The 14,289-nt window shown below is 47.1% G+C and overlaps 1 protein-coding gene across 1 annotated transcript in view; it reads left to right on the forward strand.

The window, feature by feature from the left end:
- Positions 1–1,067: 1,067 nt before the first annotated feature.
- The window catches only part of LOC115075937 (IgGFc-binding protein-like), a 400,171-nt gene continuing 386,949 nt past the window's right edge, over positions 1,068–14,289 (forward strand). The window contains exons 1-2 of the mRNA XM_029576916.1: positions 1,068–1,099; positions 4,692–4,751. Of these exons, the coding sequence (XP_029432776.1) occupies positions 4,700–4,751 (52 nt within the window). The 5' untranslated portion in view covers positions 1,068–1,099; positions 4,692–4,699. The remainder of the gene's footprint in view (positions 1,100–4,691; positions 4,752–14,289) is intronic.

The following is a 14,289-nucleotide window of genomic DNA, read 5'->3' on the forward strand; positions in this document are numbered from 1 at the left end:
AGGGATTTCCCTCCAACTCTGGCTAAAATAGGCAAAACCTGTCCTTGCATAAAGAGTTGCAAATCCTCTCTCTGAACGAGTCCTGAGTGTTCTTGGTTTATTTCTCACAGTTCATATTTCTCTTAGACTCTCTTGGTGCTTGGATCCCTTAAGGGAGGAATCTGGATGGAATAGCAGCCTAAACACTTCCTCCCGAATCCCAAAGGCAAAGTCTCTTCACTTGAAAAGCAATAAAAAAAAAAAACTGGAGGGCCCTGGCACTGGGTCACCACCTGCTCCATCCTCGCTGAGGTGTAGAGGGGCAGGTCCTCTCTAACCTGGGCAGTCCCATAAACAGGGTTCCCCAATCCCTGCGTCCAGGTGGTGCACCGGGTCCTACCAAGAAAATGTAAAACCCAGAGGGCCATCCCAAGCAGCTATCGAGTAGCCTGGAAGGGACCCCTCCTGCCCCTGGTCTGCTTCCACAGGCTGGGTTAGCCTGACTCCCCTGACTGGGCCTGAAAAACAACAAAGGCTAAAGCTAAACTCCTCACTTCCTCCTAACTTCACAAAACCTCTAGGGGACCTCCCACAGACTCCCCCTGGGAGCCTCCATTCCAGCCCCTCTGCATCTGAATGGTGTCCTCCCCCCTTACTGACCTGCCCTGCTCTAACTGGAAACAGGACTCAGCCAGGGCTTATCAGTAACTGAAAAATGGCTATGGGTCAGACTCATTTTTGTAGGGGTCTACAAAAATAGCTACCTGCACTGTTACCTCTACCACAAAGTAAGAAGAAGCAGAGGGGCAATTGTCACTTTTCCCACTGCCTGACCCTGTTTTTACCCTGCAGTTTCATCCATTGTAGGATTGCCTAATGTTACTGAGGTAAAACCCACAGTATCCTGAATGGCAAAGACAATTCAGGATATAAAATGCTTCTGTGTGCATTTATTTAAATAAGAGTTATTTAGCTGATAAATCACTGGAAGAAGTTTGATAGGGGCAAGGCTTACAGCTCCTGATCCCATTTGCTGTATGACCGGGAAGTGGCAGGTATAAATTGTGAGAGCCAGAGAGCGAGAGAGAGAGAGGTCGGTCTGCCCTGAAACCCGGAGAAGGTAAGTTCCCACTTGCTCTGTACCTTTCATTTAGAAACAGACGGCAGTCCTACCACTGACATGCAGAGGACTTGCACACCCTCAGGGTGGTCCCCGGCTCTAAGTCTTAAGAAAGGTGTAAATCAGTCCAAAGATTTCCAGGTATTGCTTGAGGGAGAGGGGATCTGAGGAATCTCTGGCCTTGTTGAAACCTCACCAATGATGTGAGCTTCTCATTATGATTTAGAGTCGGGGGGGGGGGGGGGGGTGTCACACTCTCTGTCCTGGTAACAAGTCTCTGCTGCCATTATTTCAGCCATCTCTGGCTTAGGCCGGGAACAGAGAGAGAGAGGCTCTGCAAATGTTGGGAAGATAGAGATTGCTGAGCTTTTATTTCCTTGCAAGCCCTTTGCGAGTGCACACGATGCTTTTGAGCTTAAAATTTGTTAGGAAACAATACATTTTCAAAAAGAGATACAGAAGATCAGAAACTGTCAAATTAAACTAAAGAGAATGTTGTGCTTGGAGCAGAATAAGAATGAATCTTTCTGACTCCTCGGTTGCTGGACAGGAGCAAGGGGAGCAGATTTAGGCTGAAAGTCAATCTCTGCTTCACAGAGTCCAACCTGAGGAGTCCCTCTGGGCTGTAGCAATAAAATGACATTCCTTCCTGACCCCCCAAATGTAAACCAGCTGTGCTCCCTGCTGCGCACTCCTCAGCCTCCCAGACCCTGACATGGTCTCAATGGTTCCACCTTTCCATTCTGCGGAAGGCAGTAAAGTCTATTTCCCTGGAAGGATCTGCTTTCAATACACTTTTCACTTCTATTTATCTTTTTGTTACCTACTTTGCTAACAGCAATACAACAATTGAAAAGATTCCCTGAAATCTTGATAACCCGACCATTTCGTTTGCTTTGTCAGAAAGCACAGAATTTTATTCCTTCTAAATGTGAGAAAGCAAGTCACTGGTGTGAGGGACCCAGTTATTACGTTTATCCCTCATCATTTCTGTGACTTTTTATATAAAGACACATTTCCTATGATTTAGTCTTTCAAAACTAGAAACCCTCAGGGAGATGGGAGACAACTTTTCTTCCCTAACAGCATTTCCACTTTATTTTTAACAATTCAAATCAGCCTTCTTTCATTAGTCTCCGGAAAAGCCTCTGGGGCAGATTTATTAATTAGAAATTTGCAACCAGAATAAAGTCATCTGGAAACGAATACCGTAAAAGACACAAATACCATCTAAACGTTATCTGTCACCTAATACTTTTCCATTAGTAAACATTTAGCTACTGGAACTAGTTATAATATTTGTAACAGTAAATAGTAATGGAAACTAGTTAATGTTTTAAGAGAGCGCTTACAGAACATTGCCAGCTTGCTGCTGCAGTCGCCGAGCATGACACACATACACACATCTGTCTGCTCATCCATCAGACAGTCACAGATGAGCCCTTGTACCTGCAGTAATGTGTATGTGGGTACCCAGATACATACACACATCTGTCTGCTCATCCATCAGTCACAGATGAGCCCTTGTATCTGCAGTAATGTGTATGTGGGTACCCAGATACATACACACATCTGTCTGCCCATCAGACAGTCACAGATGAGCCCTTGTACCTGCAGTAATGTGTATGTGGGTACCCAGATACATACACACATCTGTCTGCTCATCCATCAGTCACAGATGAGCCCTTGTATCTGCGGTGCTGTGAACCCAGCAAAACACGTATTCACACATCTGTCTGCCCATCAGACAGTCACAGATGAGCCCTTGTACCTGCAGTAATGTGTATGTGGGTACCCAGATACATACACACATCTGTCTGCTCATCCATCAGTCACAGATGAGCCCTTGTATCTGTGGTGCTGTGAACCCAGCAAAACACGTATTCACACATCTGTCTGCCCATCAGACAGTCACAGATGAGCCCTTGTACCTGCGGTGCTGTGTATGTGTGTGCCCAGACACAGATACATATTACACACATCTGACTGCCCATCCGTCAGATAATCGCACATGAGCCCTTGTACCTGCGGTAATGTATATGTGTGTACCTAGACACGAATAGACACATCTGTCTGCCCATCCATCAGACAGTCAGATGAGCCCTAGTATCTGCAGTACTGTGAGCCCAGCCAGACACGTATACACACATCTGTCTGCCCATCCACATAAGAACATAAGAACATAAGAAAATGCCATACTGGGTCAGACCAAGGGTCCATCAAGCCCAGCATCCTGTTTCCAACAGTGGCCAATCCAGGCCACAGGAACCTGGCAAGTACCCCAAAACTAAGTCAGATGAGCCCTTGTATCTGCAGTAATGTGTATGTGGGTACCCAGACACGCATACACACATCTGTCTGCCCATCCATCAGTCATAGATGAGCCCTTGTATCTGCGGTACTGTGAGCCCAGCCAGACACGTATACACACATCTGTCTGCCCATCCACCAGACAGATGAGCCCTAGTATCTGCGGTAATGTGTATGTGGGTACCCAGACACGTATACACACATCTGTCTGCCCATCCACCAGTCAGATGAGCCCTTGTATCTGCGGTACTGTGAGCCCAGCCAGACACGTATACACACATCTGTCTGCCCATCCACCAGTCAGATGAGCCCTTGTATCTGCGGTACTGTGAGCCCAGCCAGACACATATACACACATCTGTCTGCCCATCCACCAGTCAGATGAGCCTTTGTATCTGCGGTACAGTGAGCCCAGCCAGACACGTATACACACATCTGTCTGCCCATCCACCAGACAGTCAGATGAGCCCTAGTATCTGCGGTACTGTGAGCCCAGTCAGACACAGATACACACATCTGACTGCCCATCCACCAGACAGTCACAGATGAGCCCTTGTATCTGCAGTAATGTGTATGTGTGTACCTAGACACGTATACACACATCTGTCTGCCCATCCACCAGACAGTCAGATGAGCCCTAGTATCTGCGGTACTGTGAGCCCATCCAGATGGTATCATGTTTCTATTTCACTGAATATAGGACCTGTGCCAATTTCTTTTTATTTTGACACAGAATGAGGCAAAGCTTCTTTGAATAATTCCATAGAATTAATTTTAAGGATTAGGCAAAAAAAAAAAAAAGGTGCAAATAAAGCCACAAATCCTGTCTTGGTGCTGAAAGTGCTTGCAGTTTAATAAAACAGAGTGTGTATATATGTGACTCAGAGTCTGCATATCTGTAGTTCTGGACATGCGGCACCAGTGGAATTCAGGGCACTTATTTTTTGTGTCCTGTGGATTCCTGCTTCTTTGGATTTCCAACTGACCCAGAACCTGCCCCAGCTGATCTATGGTGCCACGAACCTGTTTCAGTTCTCCTCCCCTTTCCACATAGCCCAGCAATATCAGAGACAGAGGCATAGCTGCAGTGTCCTCTGACACCCGGAGCGTGAGCTCCCTTCAAGAAGAAGACACGGCCCTTGCCAGTCCTCCATTGGAAATCCAGTCTCCTGCAGGGCAACATGCGGTGCTGCCACGGAGTCACTGCGCTAATCCCGAAGATCACATTTTTTAGCAATGTAGAGACGTCCATGTCACTGTTTAATAGGACTCTCTCCTGCAGTTTCAGGAATGGGGCGGCCGTTACTCTTCACGCTGTGGGTCTGCCTGGCGCTAGTGTGTGGTGAGTATTGCAATGTGACCGTCTTGCATGCCGCGCAACAGCCATGTAAGCTTCTGAATCACAACTATCAGATTGTTCTCCAATACAAATATGGCTATGTTCAAAATAATTACATCCTTAATTTGATTGGAAATGTATTTATCTTAATTTTTGTGGGGGAGAGGGGTAAATAAAAAAGAATTTCAGGTTTGCAGTCTAAAAGGCAAAATTTGTCCCAGCATCCCCCCCCCCCCCCCGAGATGTACTTTTCGGGATCTAAAAATCCTCCCATCTTTAAGAAACACATGGGGAGGACAATTTTCCAAGCAATCTGGTTGTGTTAAAATGGACTAATGCTCTGAGACTGGCCTGGCTGCAACTTGCTCTGCCTGGAGGAAACTTCCCAAATGCAGGTTAAATCTGATGACTCTGAAGAGCACTGTGGATGCCCAGTCCCAATAAAAGGTAATGAAAGATGAATCAAATTTATATTACATAAACAAAAAAAAAATTTCCAGACTGAAATCATGAATTCTTTCCAATCTGGATGAAATGAACAGATTTCCATTTTCCTTAAAAGCAGTTACTGTTTTGGGTCCAACAGTTTCTTCCAGCTCATTGGAACCAGGCCCTACTGGAGCTATGGTACCAGGCTCTTTGGGATTATGTTAACCCTCCTAACCCGACTGTTGCAGTGGCAGTCGTGTGCCAGTAGGTGTCACCGTTGCGCACTGAGTGCAATTCCTTCCCTCCTGCAAGCTCTTGCAGCATCTCCAGAGTCAGCGGCAGAAGCCAGATCTCCCGCCTGATAACAGGCAGCAATTTGAAGAGCAGAAGAATGAGCTCATTCCTCTTGTCCCAGTTTTTGAGTTTCGTAAATATGGTAATCCTAAGAAAATGAAACACAAATACAAAATACTGCTGCCAAAGTAAGTTTTTGTAGCAATAATATTGTTGTATTTGTGGCATCGAGTGGACCCTTAGTCGCAGTGGGGAACCACAGCGATAAGCTAAACTCAGAGAGCAGACACTTGTAGGTGGAAGCCTTATTGTACTGCTGTAGAAAGATTTATTTATTTAAAATCTTTTCTATACCGTCGTGTAGTAATGCACCATCACAACGGTCTACAGAGAGGCACGTAAATTTATATTTGGTTAAAATCTTACTAACAAAGTGCCAATATAATATAATATAATATATTATAATATAAGGTATTTGCTGAGTGATCTGGATCTTGTCCTTTTATATATTAATAGGAAAACCATACAAGAATTGTACTTTATACTGCAGATCTCTTATATTAGTCTATAATTATGCGTAAAAATAATAAAATATAAAAGTACGCTACTAGGTGACTAGATGGCATGAGGCAGGAAGGAAAGGCACTGAAGTCCAGCAAGGTGCCAATACATTCAGTCTCAGATGTAGAAGTCTCACCCAGATGTTCAAGGTAGAAAGGAGCCCGCAGTGCAGGAAAGCTGAGCCTGGTCGGTGGAGTTGGAGAACTGGATCGCAGAGGTACTCACAGGAGCGCAGGGCGGGCGTCTTCCTGGCAATGGAGATGGTGGGACCGAAGGTCCATGGTGCAGGATAGACTGGACTGATAGGCCCTGGAGGAGCGAGTACCAGATAGTTCAGAGATCCTGCAATAAATAGAGACCCCCGAGGAGCGGCTGTCTGGTTGGAAGAAACCCCGAAGGGTTGTTGGAAGCGAGAGACCCCCGAGGGGCGAGTGCCTAGATCTTCGTCAGGAGCGAGATTCCCTGGAGGGTAGTAAGGCGTCTAAGTGAGCGGCTTAGAGAGGTCAGAGTAACTAAACTGAAGTCCTTGCTAACTCAATGTAAGTAGCGTAGAGGAGGCTTAAAATTCCTGGAGGTATTGATGTTATGTGGTGGGGACGCCCCCGAGGTTCCCACCATGACGTGTACTTAAGCGTAGGCAATGGTTACATGGAATAGACTTAGTTTTTGGGTACTTGCCAGGTTCTTATGGCCTAGATTGGCCACTGTTGGAAACAGGATGCTGGGCTTGATGGACCCTTGGTCTGACCCAGTATGGCATTTTCTTATGTTCTTATGCTTAAGGTCTGCTTGAGGCAGGCGTGACTTGCGCGTGCCGCCTCGCCATCCCCCGGCACAGGCCACAGTGCCGGGGGACTTGGGACCGCCCTCCCGGCCCGCTCCTGAACTGTCGCCACGCCCCCAGACCCGCCTCAGACCGCTCTCTGACCCCAGACACGCACACGGACACACCCCCGGACTGCTGACACACCCCCAGACATGCCCCTCCTGCCCCTTTTACGAAGCCCTGGGGCTTTGTGCGTGCCGGCAGCCTATGCAAAATAGACGCGCCGGCGCGCAGGGCTTTTAAAATCTACCCCAAAGAGAGAGCCTGGCGGAAAGACCCTTCCCTTCAGAAAGCTTCCACCTTCAAATCTGCACTTCATATTTACAGATCCTCCACACTAAATGCCAAACTTGACTTCTTCTCTGCAAGAATACATGACTATATCTACAATCCGAAAGCCCTCTTCTCATACGTCTCTAAACTCACCAAGTCTGACCCCCCCATCCCTGATAATGAAGCAAAGAACAAAAGTGAACAACTAGCTCATTACTTCCATAGCAAAATATCTAATATCCTCCTCAGATTCCCTCCCGAACCCCCTTATACCCCCAAAAGACCCCCTTTCTACATATGCCACCCTAAACTCCCTTGAGCTCACCTCATCGATTGAAATCACTTCCATTCCCAAAAAGATGAAACCTGCCTCCCAACCTTCAAACACCATTCCCACAAAAGCCCTACTTTCGAAACCGGACACCATAGCCAAACCCTTAGCCACTATCCTAAACAGCTCCCTCTTTTCAGGCATTGTTCTCAACCCCCAAACATGCCGTGATCAAACCCCTTCTTAAAAAACCCTCCCTAGACCCACAAGACCCATCTAATTATCGGCCCATTTCTAACCTCCCATTCATCTAAAAAATCATGGAGAAGGTGGACAACTCCCAGCAAACAAACTACCTTAAAGAAAATAATTTACTCCACTCCTCTCAATTCGGCTTCCGTAAGCACCTTAACACAGAAACCCTGCTACTCTCCCTCTCTGATGACCTCATCAGAGGAATGGATCAAGGTCATTGCTTCATCCTTGCCCTCTTAGACATCTCTGCTGCATTCGATACTGTAAGCCACACCCAACTCATCTCCCATCTCACTGACATAGGCCTCTCTGGCACTGCACTCAGTTGGTTCACCTCCTATCTCTCTAACAGACAATACTCTGTTAAAATTGGCAATGCCGAATCCTCCCACCATGCCCTCCCCCAAGGAGTTCCCCAAGGCTCCTCCCTCTCATCCACCCTTTTCAATATCTACCTCATCCCCCTCTGTCATCTCCTTACAGACCTTGGTCTCGAGTTCTACCTTTACGCAGACGATGTTCAAATCATTACTCCTGTTCGCAACTCTCTCACTAATGAAATTGAATTCTGGAAGAATTGCCTTTCCTCCATTAAAAAAAAAAAGTAAAAAAGTTAAATAAATAAATAATAAACACCCTACTATCCAATCTACACCTCGCCCTTAACTCTTCTAAAAATGAACTGCTCCTCATCTCTCAAAATATTCTCCCTAATCCCAACCTTGCAAATGATCTCGCCTTTAACTCCTACTTTATGCAGCCCTGCGCACGAAACCTTGGTGTGCAACTTGACCAGCAACTGAACCTAAAAAATCATATCAACAAAATCCTCAAGGAAGGCTACTACAAGCTCAATGTCATGAAAAAACTAAAACCCGTTCTGCATACCAGTGACTTCCGCACTGTCATACATGCCACCCTCACGTCAAAACTTGACTACTGCAATTCACTCTTTCTAGGCCTTCCCTCCACCTCTCTTAAACCTCTTCAGCTACTGCAGAATGCAATAGCATGAACTATATCCAATGCCCACAAATATGACCATATTACTCCTATCCCCTCCCGCATTCTCTACAAAACCCTCACCATAATCCACAAAGCCATACACATCCACAACTCCAATTGGTTGGAAGAACCATTTCAACCAAAACGCTCTAAGCGACTCACCAGAGCCTCCAAGAATGGGACTCTTCATGTACCCACCCTAAAACATGCACACCTCACATCCACAAGGGAACGAGCTATTTCCATAGCTCGACCTACTCACTGGAATTCCCTACCTACTAACCTATGACTGGAAACATGTCCATCCATATTCCGAGCTAACCTCAAGACATGGCTATTCAAACAAGCATACCCCCAATAACTTCAGCCCAGCTTCCCTTTATTCCTGACATGCCAGCCCTTCGAAGTATCTTGTACAGCTGTTTTGCCGGCTCCTGCGCTTCACTATTTTTTTTTCAGCTCAGCTGATTTCTTACCGCCCGATGCTGAGGTCACTTCTCTGCCTCGCCTGTCGAGAGCCTGCTTCACGGCTCTCCCGCAAAGGGCTCTGCTCTGTCTGCTTACCTGGAGAGGAAGGACCCTACGGGAATGCTTCTAAGTCGACGACCTGGGGTCGGGACCCTAAGCATGCGTCCGGGCCGGGTTTCCCTCAGAAAATTGCGGGAACAGTGGCCATTTTGTGCCTGGACCTCGAAGCAGTTTCAGAGCCTCAGGGGGGAGGGGAGCCCGATTTACTACACTCTCCACCTGTCTTAAGCCCCATGGGCCCCCTGTTACAAATTTTGATTCTCAAGGGGCCCCTCCCCCACAGGTACCTGACAAGCCTTACCATGTTTTTTCCACAGAGTTCGTGTTTCTTCTACACAGGTCTTTTTTGGCCAGCTTGGAGGCACAGGGGGATCCCATTCCGGGCCCTCCCCCGGCTAAGATTCCTTATTTGGTCGGTGGCCAGGGCTCTGGCTCACTGGACCTGCTGGGGGCTACCAGCGACTTTACACATTGCTCCTCCAAGTTCTTTGTATATAAATTGTATTCTCCCTGTTCATTGTAAGTTATTAGAGATGTGAATCGTGTCCTCGATCGTCTTAACGATCGATTTCGGCTGGGAGGGGGAGGGAATCGTATTGTTGCCGTTTGGGTGTGTAAACTATCGTGAAAATCGTTAAAATCGTGAGCCGACACACTAAAACCCCCTAAAACCCACCCCGACCCTTTAAATTAAATCCCCCACCCTCCCGAACCCCCCCCAAATGCTTTAAATAACCTGGGGATCCAGCGGTGGTCCAGAACGGCGGCGGTCCGGAACGGCCCCCTCAATTGAATCCTGTTGTCTTCAGCCGGCGCCATTTTGCAAAATGGCCGCCGCAAAATGGCGGCGGCCATAGACAAAAACGATTCGACGCAGGAGGTCGTTCCGGACCCCCGCTGGACTTTTGGCAAGTCTTGTGGGGGTCAGGAGGCCCCCCCAAGCTGGCCAAAAGTTCCTGGGAGTCCAGCGGGGTTCAGGAAGCGATTTCTTGCCGCGAATCTGGTTGTGTTAAAATGGACTAATGCTCTGAGACTGGCCTGGCTGCAACTTGCTCTGCCTGGAGGAAACTTCCCAAATGCAGGTTAAATCTGATGACTCTGAAGAGCACTGTGGATGCCCAGTCCCAATAAAAGGTAATGAAAGATGAATCAAATTTATATTACATAAACAAAAAAAAAATTTCCAGACTGAAATCATGAATTCTTTCCAATCTGGATGAAATGAACAGATTTCCATTTTCCTTAAAAGCAGTTACTGTTTTGGGTCCAACAGTTTCTTCCAGCTCATTGGAACCAGGCCCTACTGGAGCTATGGTACCAGGCTCTTTGGGATTATGTTAACCCTCCTAACCCGACTGTTGCAGTGGCAGTCGTGTGCCAGTAGGTGTCACCGTTGCGCACTGAGTGCAATTCCTTCCCTCCTGCAAGCTCTTGCAGCATCTCCAGAGTCAGCGGCAGAAGCCAGATCTCCCGCCTGATAACAGGCAGCAATTTGAAGAGCAGAAGAATGAGCTCATTCCTCTTGTCCCAGTTTTTGAGTTTCGTAAATATGGTAATCCTAAGAAAATGAAACACAAATACAAAATACTGCTGCCAAAGTAAGTTTTTGTAGCAATAATATTGTTGTATTTGTGGCATCGAGTGGACCCTTAGTCGCAGTGGGGAACCACAGCGATAAGCTAAACTCAGAGAGCAGACACTTGTAGGTGGAAGCCTTATTGTACTGCTGTAGAAAGATTTATTTATTTAAAATCTTTTCTATACCGTCGTGTAGTAATGCACCATCACAACGGTCTACAGAGAGGCACGTAAATTTATATTTGGTTAAAATCTTACTAACAAAGTGCCAATATAATATAATATAATATATTATAATATAAGGTATTTGCTGAGTGATCTGGATCTTGTCCTTTTATATATTAATAGGAAAACCATACAAGAATTGTACTTTATACTGCAGATCTCTTATATTAGTCTATAATTATGCGTAAAAATAATAAAATATAAAAGTACGCTACTAGGTGACTAGATGGCATGAGGCAGGAAGGAAAGGCACTGAAGTCCAGCAAGGTGCCAATACATTCAGTCTCAGATGTAGAAGTCTCACCCAGATGTTCAAGGTAGAAAGGAGCCCGCAGTGCAGGAAAGCTGAGCCTGGTCGGTGGAGTTGGAGAACTGGATCGCAGAGGTACTCACAGGAGCGCAGGGCGGGCGTCTTCCTGGCAATGGAGATGGTGGGACCGAAGGTCCATGGTGCAGGATAGACTGGACTGATAGGCCCTGGAGGAGCGAGTACCAGATAGTTCAGAGATCCTGCAATAAATAGAGACCCCCGAGGAGCGGCTGTCTGGTTGGAAGAAACCCCGAAGGGTTGTTGGAAGCGAGAGACCCCCGAGGGGCGAGTGCCTAGATCTTCGTCAGGAGCGAGATTCCCTGGAGGGTAGTAAGGCGTCTAAGTGAGCGGCTTAGAGAGGTCAGAGTAACTAAACTGAAGTCCTTGCTAACTCAATGTAAGTAGCGTAGAGGAGGCTTAAAATTCCTGGAGGTATTGATGTTATGTGGTGGGGACGCCCCCGAGGTTCCCACCATGACGTGTACTTAAGCGTAGGCAATGGTTACATGGAATAGACTTAGTTTTTGGGTACTTGCCAGGTTCTTATGGCCTAGATTGGCCACTGTTGGAAACAGGATGCTGGGCTTGATGGACCCTTGGTCTGACCCAGTATGGCATTTTCTTATGTTCTTATGCTTAAGGTCTGCTTGAGGCAGGCGTGACTTGCGCGTGCCGCCTCGCCATCCCCCGGCACAGGCCACAGTGCCGGGGGACTTGGGACCGCCCTCCCGGCCCGCTCCTGAACTGTCGCCACGCCCCCAGACCCGCCTCAGACCGCTCTCTGACCCCAGACACGCACACGGACACACCCCCGGACTGCTGACACACCCCAGCTACCAGCGACTTTACACATTGCTCCTCCAAGTTCTTTGTATATAAATTGTATTCTCCCTGTTCATTGTAAGTTATTAGAGATGTGAATCGTGTCCTCGATCGTCTTAACGATCGATTTCGGCTGGGAGGGGGAGGGAATCGTATTGTTGCCGTTTGGGTGTGTAAACTATCGTGAAAATCGTTAAAATCGTGAGCCGACACACTAAAACCCCCTAAAACCCACCCCGACCCTTTAAATTAAATCCCCCACCCTCCCGAACCCCCCCCAAATGCTTTAAATAACCTGGGGATCCAGCGGTGGTCCAGAACGGCGGCGGTCCGGAACGGCCCCCTCAATTGAATCCTGTTGTCTTCAGCCGGCGCCATTTTGCAAAATGGCCGCCGCAAAATGGCGGCGGCCATAGACAAAAACGATTCGACGCAGGAGGTCGTTCCGGACCCCCGCTGGACTTTTGGCAAGTCTTGTGGGGGTCAGGAGGCCCCCCCAAGCTGGCCAAAAGTTCCTGGGAGTCCAGCGGGGTTCAGGAAGCGATTTCTTGCCGCGAATCTGGTTGTGTTAAAATGGACTAATGCTCTGAGACTGGCCTGGCTGCAACTTGCTCTGCCTGGAGGAAACTTCCCAAATGCAGGTTAAATCTGATGACTCTGAAGAGCACTGTGGATGCCCAGTCCCAATAAAAGGTAATGAAAGATGAATCAAATTTATATTACATAAACAAAAAAAAAATTTCCAGACTGAAATCATGAATTCTTTCCAATCTGGATGAAATGAACAGATTTCCATTTTCCTTAAAAGCAGTTACTGTTTTGGGTCCAACAGTTTCTTCCAGCTCATTGGAACCAGGCCCTACTGGAGCTATGGTACCAGGCTCTTTGGGATTATGTTAACCCTCCTAACCCGACTGTTGCAGTGGCAGTCGTGTGCCAGTAGGTGTCACCGTTGCGCACTGAGTGCAATTCCTTCCCTCCTGCAAGCTCTTGCAGCATCTCCAGAGTCAGCGGCAGAAGCCAGATCTCCCGCCTGATAACAGGCAGCAATTTGAAGAGCAGAAGAATGAGCTCATTCCTCTTGTCCCAGTTTTTGAGTTTCGTAAATATGGTAATCCTAAGAAAATGAAACACAAATACAAAATACTGCTGCCAAAGTAAGTTTTTGTAGCAATAATATTGTTGTATTTGTGGCATCGAGTGGACCCTTAGTCGCAGTGGGGAACCACAGCGATAAGCTAAACTCAGAGAGCAGACACTTGTAGGTGGAAGCCTTATTGTACTGCTGTAGAAAGATTTATTTATTTAAAATCTTTTCTATACCGTCGTGTAGTAATGCACCATCACAACGGTCTACAGAGAGGCACGTAAATTTATATTTGGTTAAAATCTTACTAACAAAGTGCCAATATAATATAATATAATATATTATAATATAAGGTATTTGCTGAGTGATCTGGATCTTGTCCTTTTATATATTAATAGGAAAACCATACAAGAATTGTACTTTATACTGCAGATCTCTTATATTAGTCTATAATTATGCGTAAAAATAATAAAATATAAAAGTACGCTACTAGGTGACTAGATGGCATGAGGCAGGAAGGAAAGGCACTGAAGTCCAGCAAGGTGCCAATACATTCAGTCTCAGATGTAGAAGTCTCACCCAGATGTTCAAGGTAGAAAGGAGCCCGCAGTGCAGGAAAGCTGAGCCTGGTCGGTGGAGTTGGAGAACTGGATCGCAGAGGTACTCACAGGAGCGCAGGGCGGGCGTCTTCCTGGCAATGGAGATGGTGGGACCGAAGGTCCATGGTGCAGGATAGACTGGACTGATAGGCCCTGGAGGAGCGAGTACCAGATAGTTCAGAGATCCTGCAATAAATAGAGACCCCCGAGGAGCGGCTGTCTGGTTGGAAGAAACCCCGAAGGGTTGTTGGAAGCGAGAGACCCCCGAGGGGCGAGTGCCTAGATCTTCGTCAGGAGCGAGATTCCCTGGAGGGTAGTAAGGCGTCTAAGTGAGCGGCTTAGAGAGGTCAGAGTAACTAAACTGAAGTCCTTGCTAACTCAATGTAAGTAGCGTAGAGGAGGCTTAAAATTCCTGGAGGTATTGATGTTATGTGGTGGGGACGCCCCCGAGGTTCCCACCATGACGTGTACTTAAGCG

Source organism: Rhinatrema bivittatum, chromosome 14, assembly GCF_901001135.1.
Source record: "Rhinatrema bivittatum chromosome 14, aRhiBiv1.1, whole genome shotgun sequence".
NCBI classification, from domain to species: Eukaryota; Metazoa; Chordata; class Amphibia; order Gymnophiona; family Rhinatrematidae; genus Rhinatrema; species Rhinatrema bivittatum.